This window comes from Lolium rigidum, chromosome 3, assembly GCF_022539505.1.
Source record: "Lolium rigidum isolate FL_2022 chromosome 3, APGP_CSIRO_Lrig_0.1, whole genome shotgun sequence".
NCBI lineage: Eukaryota > Viridiplantae > Streptophyta > Magnoliopsida > Poales > Poaceae > Lolium > Lolium rigidum.
This window is the reverse complement of record NC_061510.1, coordinates 7,829,201-7,838,661: the sequence shown is the minus strand read 5'-3', so window position 1 is coordinate 7,838,661 and position 9,461 is coordinate 7,829,201. Positions and strand designations below refer to the sequence as shown.

Below are 9,461 nucleotides of genomic sequence, written 5' to 3'. Positions count from 1 at the left end.
GAGGATGACGTTGGAGGATTTGAGGCCCCGGAACATGACATCATGGGAGTGTAGGAAAGCGAGCCCACACACCACGTCGTCGTCGACGGCTACTCACATGGCCCACGACCGTGGCGGCTGGTTGCTGTGCCCAGGCGAAAGAAGTGGTTCTCGAGGTTGCCGCCGAGACCAGCAGTTTGTTAATGTCGGGGTCGGAGTAGTAGCCGAAGAGCTTGACGAGGTTGTCGTGGTGGAGCTCTCCGAGTAAGGTCACCTCCGTGGGACACTCCCTGTGGCCTTGGAATCTCTCCTGCTCAGCTTCTTGATGGCAATCGTCTTAACGTTGCCGGCCTCGAGCTTGGCCTGGAGAGGATTTGATGAGCGAACTACAACTACCTGGAGAGGATTTGAGCCAACCATCATGCTATAGCTGGCATGTACATGCTCCATGTCAATGAAAAACAAAAGTTGATCACGTCTATTGATCAAAATGATGCAACATGATCAATTGATCTCTGCAAGAAACCTTCTCAATGTGGCAGGATGGAGCCCATCTTCTTGTTCAATGCTTCTCTGGTCAGCAGAGCTCCATAGGATGCAGCCAAGATTGAAGGTGCAGCCATAGTGGATGGTTTGTAATCCAGCCCACTGTCAGCTGCATGGATACGGCACAAATCAGTCAGACAAACTGCAAGAAAAGATTAGATTGTTGTGTGTGTGAAAGTAGAAGAAGATGAACCTTCGACTGTGGCAAAGATGAACCCGATGGACTTGAGAGCGACATTGGTAGGGTCATCGCCGTCATCGCTGCCGCCGCCTTGCCGGTCGAGCAAGGAGGAGAAGCAGGGGAGGTAGTCGAAGGACGTCACGGCGGCCATGCGCCAGCCGAGCGTGGACAGCAGGAGCAGCATCTATGGTTGGCATTTTGCTCAAGAAATCAGCCAGGTCCTAAAGTTTGAAAATGAACTACCGTTGCTATGCTGTCGTTTTAGTTCAGACCGTGCCGTGGTTAAGTTGTTGTTTTAGTATGGACCGTGACCATTGCTATGTTGTCGTTTTTCTTCGGACCATGGCCGTGGTGGCTTGTGGTTTTAGTACGGACCGTGACCGTGCCTAAGTTGTCATTTTGGTAGCAAAATGAATGTGAAAAGAGCACGGTTCGGTTTTGATTTGCTTCTTATGTAACGGAGCAACACATGCAAGTATCTAACACCGTGTGCTCCCTTTGTGTTCCCTATAGAGGATCTAATGGTTGGATTGATATGCATAGCTAAGTCTCGCTAAGTACGTGCCGGAGTTCGTTTCTTGGTACTTACTCTCGCCTTTTTCCTTTCTCTTTTGCTTCCTCCCTTTTGTCGGCAACCGATGGCCCGACTTCGACAGGTACAAGATGACGACGTTAGCAATGTTACCCTTCCGGCTTGGCCTGGGCAGGGTTATGGACGCCACTGGTTATCTTCAGGACTCTTAGTCCAATTTGTATCTTGTCCGTACTCAAACGTATTCGATCTTCTGTATGATTTGGATCTTTGTATTGTATATTTGTATCTTGACTTGTTGGAGTCGTTGTTGTAATATATGTATCTTGTGGGCTCTATTGTATTCCTGTTGTAATATTACCGCTCGTGTTAATTCCTCTGACATCACGTGTGTGATTCTTCGCGCACGTCGTGTCGGAGGGCGTCTCTGAATCGATATCGTGCGGATTTCGGCGGGATCACTGGAATCCTCATGGTACCGGTTCCGGGACGTCACAGTTGGCCTCGCTAGATACGGTATGCCGGCAGTGCTGGCGCCAGTTCTGTCGGCGACTGACCGCGTCCATCTCCCATACTCCTCCTAGTTCGAAAAGACGACACGACTGTGGTTCCCCAGACCCTGCCGGACTGGACGCGCGTCATCGGAGGCGGAGACGGCCGGCGGGCGTCCTAGAGACAGCGTTCCGCGGAGAGAAACTAATTAAACCTCGCGACCCCGATTTAACCTCGGCACAAATCGTGACTTGAGAGCACGAGTAGGATTCCGGTGAGTGCTGCCGAGTCCTATTCCAATTCGGCTGTGCGCAATCGATCGTCCTCCTCCTCTATATTTTGACGTTGCAGCTAGCGAGCATTAATGGAGACACGATCGAGGTTCAGGCCGCCATGTTTCGTCCCGGATTTGGCACCATGGGTAGGCTCCTGTCGCGCCGGTTCTTCAGCCAGGCCGCAGCCGCCGCAGGGTCGCTGTCGTCGAGGACCGCTGGAGCTAGGCTGCAGGTGCGCCTTCAAGTACGCTTCACCCTTAATCCACTTTTTTTGTCGATCAGTGCGCGCGCGGGTGTGAAAAAAACAATAACCATTTCTTTTGGCGATGATGAAAAATTATTGCAGTCTCAGAGGAGGAGCGTCAGTGACGCAGCTACTGGTGCTGGCAATCGTCGTCGACTAGGATTCCTGGGCAGGATCGTTATTAGATCTGTATCCTGCATCTATGGTCTTTCCCTTTGGTTTCCGGAGGAGATTGAAGAACAAGCCGAGAAGTATGCCCGTCCGTCACAGATTGACTGGGTCGAAGCTGGTGTTGTTTCTCCGGTTGTGAGGAGTCAAAAAGATTGTGGTAAGTGTTTGATCTCAAAAGACTGTTGTCCTCTGCCTTGAAATGTTCTTTAGTATAGACCGTTGTGTATTTATTTCCAGCTGCGTGTAGTTGACATAGCTAGCATCTACTTTCATCTTGGCACATGATCACTTTACACTACTGTTCGCAAGAACCTTAACTCGTGCATTTGTTGTAGGCTGCTGCTGGGCCATGGCTATTGTAGCCTCAGTCGAAGCAGCACACTACATGAGGACCTTGCGGCCGATCTCCCTCTCAGTTCAAGAGCTTCTTGACTGCAACAGAACAAACAATGGATGCGAAGGTGGCAGCACTCTTCGTGCTCTCTGGTATATTTGGCGAAATGGACTCTCCAGTGACTCTTCCTACCCGTACATGGCCCAGAGAAGTATTTCCGGTTGCAAAAGGGACAAAACAGTAGCAGCAAGGATATCGGGCTATGAATTTGTCGACCAGAACGAGGATGCCCTGGAGAAAGCGGTAGCGAAGCAGCCCGTGGTTGTCATCTTAAAGAACACGGCTAATTTGGAGAATTATAAAGGAGGCATCATGGAATATGAAGCCTTCCCACCAACTGTAACTAATGAAGGGCATTTGGTCTTGGTTGTCGGTTATGGGATGGATTCCGACGGCAATAAGTATTGGCGCTTCAAGAACTCGTGGGGAGAGGGTTGGGGCGAGGGTGGGTTTGGGAGGATCCGCAGACACGTTGCTGATAAGCGAGGTGTCTCCGGTATGTTTATGTCACCAATACTATATCCGGTGCTTAATATATGACAAGTCTTGGTTGGACATTTTCTTTGTGAAATTATGAATCTCTCCTTTGTTTGGGATCTTAACCTTTGTTGAACTCTGATGGTGAAATTATATCTCATTGCTTGCCATATGATCATTGTTTATGTTCGCTCCTTGTCAGAATGATCAAAGGCTAGACTTCATTCAGTGGTTGCACAATGTGCATATTCCCTCTGATGAGAATAGTTTACTTGTAGGAGTCTTTAACCTCATTAGATCTTCTCAAGATAGAAACCTGCTGAAGGAAATATTAATGACATGCTTTTACTCACTAATGCTATTAGTCATCTTGGTCTAGTTGTCATACCTCTAAAAGGCAGAAGGTTTATTCAGTAGTAAAATGTAGATAATGAAATAAGTTGGAACCTTGCACCTTATAGTGAGGCACGAATTTATTATCTCCTAAATTTTTTGAGACAATTTTCATCCATTCAAACCACTATTTTGTGTATGAATGACTCCCGCCCTCACCATCCCCCCACCCCCCACGGCGTATGACTGAAAGCCATCGCTTAGGTGCCCTAACTCCGTAACTTCCACACCAATCACCATCCTACGAGACGATGGGTGACGATCCACCGTAGCTAGTGGAGGTCCGATGGCGCCTCCGTTGCCAAGGCTAGGAAGGCGGGGATGAAACCCTATAGGTCGTGCGTGACGGCAGAGTAGACGAGGTGGAGGAGGTGGACATTTAGATCTAAACTTTATCCGCAAAAGAGTATATTTCTATCTTCCTAATGCATTTTAATTGCTTCTCTCTTATCGCATAGAAATCAAAACCAATAATATTAAGCATATGTTCTTTTTATTTTCTACATGCACTTAGCTTATTGTAGGTGAAAAAATTAAAGATGAGAGATGCATGTTTCTAATGTAGTTTTTACTCCACTACATAATTTATCTTGGAAAAACCCACATGTACACTTATCAGTGGACGGAGGGAGTAGTTGACATTGCATGTTATTGATGTTACTAACTACTCCCTCTGATTCAAGGAATAAGACGTCCTCGTTTTACGTGTGTTTTTTTTAACAGAAAATTACTTTAAATATACAAAGATTGTTCGTATAAAATTAGCATCATTAGAAAGTTTTTTTCAATACAAATCTAACGATACTAATTACATGTAATATAATCAAGATTTTGTTGCTCAATTTGTTACCGGAAGTATCCTATCAACTGGAGTTACCGAAAGAAATGTCAGCGGCACACAATGTGTTTCACATCTCGTTACTCCGGAAGTGCTTGGAAGTACCGGAGAAGACCGAGGTTTTTAAGAACATCGGTCATCGAGCGGTGGATATCAACTCAGATTTGACCTACCGCGAAGTACCTATTCGCATCTTGGAAGAAGCTTTCAGAACCACCCGCACCAGGAGTATCAAGTTTCTGAAGATCCAATGGAGTAACCATACTGAAGAAGAAGCCACTTGGGAGCGAGAAGATTTCATGAAGACGGAATACCCAGATCTCTTTAGTACCTAGTTTTCTTTAAGATCTCGGGACGAGATCTTTTGTAAGGGAGAAGGGTTTGTAACATCCCAAGTTTTCAAATTCAATAAAGACCAAGTATTCAACTACTCAAATTTTAGAGTTAACAAAAACTTTTCTTCACACATAGTGCTATGCATATTGTTCATGCATTCGTGTATGCCATTTGCCATGATGAGTGTTTGTGTATTCTTCTTGTGTGCTTAAACCTTAACACATGATCCTAAAACCCTAATTTGAGAGAAATAAGAAAATAGAAAAGAATGACATTTTCACTCTCATACACATTAGGCCAATTGTGCAAATCATCAAACAAGGCCCCAATTGCTTGTGCCATTGCTTGTGAAACACTTATATAACAATAACACACACTTTTGCATCAAAGAAACACAATTCAAACAAAGGAAAAAATCAAATTCCACTAACATGTGATAATGGTCACTTTGTCACTTTTTAGTATCATGCCTACTTGGCACCCCTGGTTTGGAATTTTCCTAAACTAAAATTGGTCAACACTTTCCACCTCATCCAAGACCATGTCAAGGTGAACCATTTTGGTGTTGACCATCAAGGTTGACTCTGCCTAGGTTGACCAGAATAAAGGAGACAAGATGCAACCATAAAGCAAAGTGAAGATCATCCACATTTTCACGCTTTAGTTATCTCAAATCTTTGGCAGGAAGGGGCCAAGCCAAATAGTGTCCGCAAGGGTCGGGTCAAGCAAGATACGACGGAAGGAAAAGTATGCGTAGCTCTAGTTCCGTTCCCTTGGCCAGACAAGATAACTATAGAGTTTTCGTACCGCTAAAGCATGTGTTTTTTGAACTTTGCAAACTAGCACCTAATTGACCACCACCACCACCACCACCTTTCTAACTCTTTAATTATATAAATGAAATGCACCAAAAAGAATTTCAAAATTCGAAAAAAAGTTTCATACGGCCATTGTGTCGAACACATGGCAGGCAACATTTCAGTTTTGACACACACCTTAATATCCACCAGATTTTAGCCTAAACCCCTTTCCAACTTGTTGATCATTGCTCCTCTATGACCTCTGCATCAACACCAGTACTTGCTTTGGCTGATTAAAGTGAGGAGAGGGCAAAACAAATGCCATGCCGTGCACATGCCGGCCACCCTTGCCCTCTTTTTCTCTGATCACTCTCTCTCACCGAAACCTTGTCCAGTACACTCCCCTGGCAATGTAGATCATCACGGTGCACGGCCTGAGCGCGCGTGAGGCTGGCATTGGCCAGGCAACACGCGCCCAGAACCATGCCAGTGCGTGCCCGTCGGCGTGATCACCACGCCCTGGACGCGCCAGAGCGTGGCATGCCACATCGCCTCAGTCCTCTCCTGCATCCCTACCTCTGCGTCGAGCAACGCCTCCCTCTCTTCTAGCTACTAGACACACTCCAGAGCGAGCAGAAGCAACATCGCCGTCTTCCTCGCCGGAATCTCGCCGTCAGTACCATGGCACTCAATACACGCGCCTGATCGATCCCGTCCACCTTTTTCAGCGCCGAAAGCAGGTTAAGCATCGCCATGCCGTCGCCCATCGATTGCCGTCCTTCACTTGCCCCTTCGAGCGTCGGACACGCCGCGCCATGGACGACCCCTTCTCAGCACTCGCGGCACCCCCATGACACTATAAATACAACACTCCCGCGTCTCAATCTTTCACACCATCCAGCTCTCCTCCCTTCCCTGCTTCTCCTCGAACCAATAGCTAATCCAATCATCACCGGAGTCGCCGCAATTTGAAGCTCGGAGCCGCTAGTACCCGCAGTTCGCCGCCGTCGATTGGAGCCTCCCCAAGCGCCGCCACCTGTACCTGTCGACTCGCCGTCCTCGCCAACGTCGCCGCGCACCTCGCCGCCGATCGCCAGAGCCTCGGTACGCTCTCCCACCCCCTAGGCTTGCCGCCAGAGCCTCGGGTTCTCGCCGGAGAAGACGACGATCGTGCACCGCACGATCGCGTTCTAATCCAACGCCTCATGTTGCGCGTACCGTTTCGTTGTGGAACGCTCGCTGACAGCGGGTCCCACCGTCAGGCGGCCCACTCGCGTGAGACGCGCAGATGGGCTGGCCCGTTTAATTTTGACCGCTGTGGCCCAGTTTCTTTCCCTCCTAAGCCCATTCATTTGAATTCGAAATTCTGGTTTAATTAGAAATTCAATACTGGCTCTGTTTCCAAATTTGAATAGTTTCAAATCTACTAAACCAAATCCAGCAAATTTTATATCTTTGGAAATCCCATGAAATTATCTAAACAATGCCACAGGTCTCACCTCCAAATTCATAGTAGAATTCAAATGGAAAAAATGACAAAGTAGGTACTTTTCAAACTTTAAACTTTATTTAAAATTCAACCATAATTGATTTTGAGTTGATTCCAACTCTCATAAATCACATTTTATGTACTCTAATTGTTTATGCATGATCATGGACTAGAGCAAAATAATGGCTATGAAGCCATTTCTAGTGCATTTAAATCTTATCATTCAAATGGTTTAAATAGTATGAGAGCTACTCTCTCATTTAAATCTTGATCCTAAGTAATTCAATGAGAGGTAATGACCTTAGTCTAATGAATCTCATATTCTATTACTTAGTGATTTTAAATCATTACCATGCTATTCTTAAAATGCATGAGGGTAGCACCTCATTTAAATTATACTCCCACCTAATAGATATGAAATGTTGACCTTGGTCAACCTATATTTCATACCTTATTATTATTTGAGGAGATTAAATCTTAATAAGAGTTAATGAGAGGAAATTATTTTCTCCAAAGAAGTAATTAGCAAACCAAATCAATAATTGTAATGAGAGGAAATTATTCTTCTCTTAAATAAGAAAACCAAGTAAATCACCATGCTATGATGGATGTGATGCTAGAATAAGCTTGTGTGAACCTTTGGTGTATTTAGCCTAGCACTTAAGTCTTGTTTGGTGATTGTATACCTCGTATTCGTGTATAGACGCTAGTACCGATGAATATCAAGAGGAGGAGGGCTACTCCCAGGAGGAGGAGGAAAACTTTGACCACTACCCTGCTCAAGGCAAGCTAACACTCTTTCAAAGTTCCCAAGTGCAAAGCTCTACAAGAGCAAGGCACCATCACTCTTTACTTTTTGTCTAATAAACATATCCTATGTTTTTGCCTTGCAATTATTTTGCTTATTGTATTTCCAAGCTTATTTTTGATTCATGATTCACTTGGTCTAGAGTAGAATAAGAGCACCCAAGTTAGCTTAGAGCAAATCAAAGCTAGATAGCACCCCTCATGATTAGTGGCTAGTGCTAACTAAATAAAATTGACTACTCTAGATGGGAACATGTGAAATGACTTTGAAAGGTTTTGAAGGTGAAGGTGACATGAATGACTTGGTGAATTTTGATGAAAACTGATGACTGGGTTTGAATGCGATACCTTTCCAAGTATACAAGTACCCCCACAATACCTGATTATGGGTAGGGCTTAACTAGAAGTTTATGTATCTTAGTATGGGTTCCCTCTAAACAAGCATCATAGGGGTTATGCCGAGGCTGCCTCCGTTAAAAGTGAAATGATGTGAATATGAGGTGAATGTACGACCCAAGCCCTGTGCAGTTCCCGGGTTGACAGTTGGTTTTCACCGGGAGGCCAAGCTCATGGGGAGAGGTGCCTATACTTGGGTATATAAGTGAAAGGTTAAGGTTGATGATCCGAGTACTGAGTTATGATGATTCGGGGTTATCCTCGACGGATGTAATCAAAAGTTACGGCACAAGAGTAAAACATGTGCAGAGTGTTAAACCTATTCGAATAGCCGTGTCCACGGTTACGGACGATTGGAAAGGCCATACTGTTCCTTGTCAGAACTTTTGTCTTAAAAAGGAATGGTGAATTGAAATGTGACTTGACTTGAATCACCATTGATTGGTGGGAATGACACTAATGTTCCCACTGGAGTTAGTCAGCTAAAAGGAAGAGTCGTTACTAAAGGTTTATGAACTAAACTTGGCTTTATGCAAATAAACCTAGAGCTTAGCACCCCTGATTACAATTGTTAAGTAGTTACATTAGTATTAGTTTGCGAGTACTTTAAAGTACTCATGGCTGTGTCCCTGGCTATTCAAATGCCAGACTATGAAGAGGAGCCACAGTATCAAGACGACGACGGACATCAGGACGTCTACGATAACTAGGAGCATCTTCTAACGTCAAGCGTTGCCAGTGGAATAGATAGTCCACTGATGCGCGTATAATTGACACGTTCGTTGGGAACCCCAAGAGGAAGGTGCGATGCGCACAGCAGTAAGTTTTCCCTCAGTAAGAAACCAAGGTTTAATCGAACTAGTAGGAGTCAAGAAGCACGTTGAAGGTTGATGGTGGCGGAATGTAATGCGGCACAACACCAGGGATTCCGGCGCCAACGTGGAACCTGCACAACACAACCAAAGTACTTTGCCCCAACGAAACAGTGAGGTTGTCAATCTCACCGGCTTGCTGTAACAAAGGATTAACCGTATTGTGTGGAAGATGATTGTTTGCAAGAAAACAGTAAAAACAAGTATTGCAGCAGATTTTTATTTCAGTATAAAAGAAT

At 45.2% G+C, this 9,461-nt stretch overlaps 2 protein-coding genes across 2 annotated transcripts; one reads left to right on the top strand and one right to left on the bottom strand.

The window, feature by feature from the left end:
• Nucleotides 1–249: 249 nt before the first annotated feature.
• On the bottom strand, nucleotides 250–890 carry LOC124694281 (cyclin-D5-2-like). Its single transcript, XM_047227284.1, has 3 exons — nucleotides 719–890; nucleotides 511–634; nucleotides 250–439 (listed from the first exon to the last, which is right to left on the bottom strand). The coding sequence occupies exons 1-3, from the start codon at nucleotides 888–890 to the stop codon at nucleotides 250–252; spliced, it is 486 nt and encodes a 161-aa protein (XP_047083240.1).
• A 1,257-nt stretch (nucleotides 891–2,147) lies between these two features.
• LOC124694280 (ervatamin-B-like) lies at nucleotides 2,148–3,498 on the top strand. Its single transcript, XM_047227283.1, has 4 exons — nucleotides 2,148–2,249; nucleotides 2,352–2,577; nucleotides 2,756–3,310; nucleotides 3,494–3,498. Exons 1-4 carry the CDS (start codon nucleotides 2,148–2,150, stop codon nucleotides 3,496–3,498), a joined length of 888 nt encoding a protein of 295 aa, XP_047083239.1.
• Nucleotides 3,499–9,461: the final 5,963 nt, after the last annotated feature.

What these genes read in the sequence shown, in the direction of transcription:
- LOC124694281 (XM_047227284.1), bottom strand. Translation starts at nt 890, where the DNA reads ATGCTGCTCCTGCTGTCCACGCTCGGCTGGCGCATGGCCGCCGTGACG. An exon ending in CATCTTTGCCACAGTCGAAG is followed by an intron (nt 635 to 718) that starts GTTCATCTTCTT and finishes GTATCCATGCAG; the next exon opens with CTGACAGTGGGCTGGATTAC. An exon ending in GGCTCCATCCTGCCACATTG is followed by an intron (nt 440 to 510) that starts AGAAGGTTTCTT and finishes TCAACTTTTGTT; the next exon opens with TTTCATTGACATGGAGCATG.
- LOC124694280 (XM_047227283.1), top strand. Translation starts at nt 2,148, where the DNA reads ATGGGTAGGCTCCTGTCGCGCCGGTTCTTCAGCCAGGCCGCAGCCGCC. An exon ending in GGCTGCAGGTGCGCCTTCAA is followed by an intron (nt 2,250 to 2,351) that starts GTACGCTTCACC and finishes AAATTATTGCAG; the next exon opens with TCTCAGAGGAGGAGCGTCAG. An exon ending in GAGGAGTCAAAAAGATTGTG is followed by an intron (nt 2,578 to 2,755) that starts GTAAGTGTTTGA and finishes CATTTGTTGTAG; the next exon opens with GCTGCTGCTGGGCCATGGCT.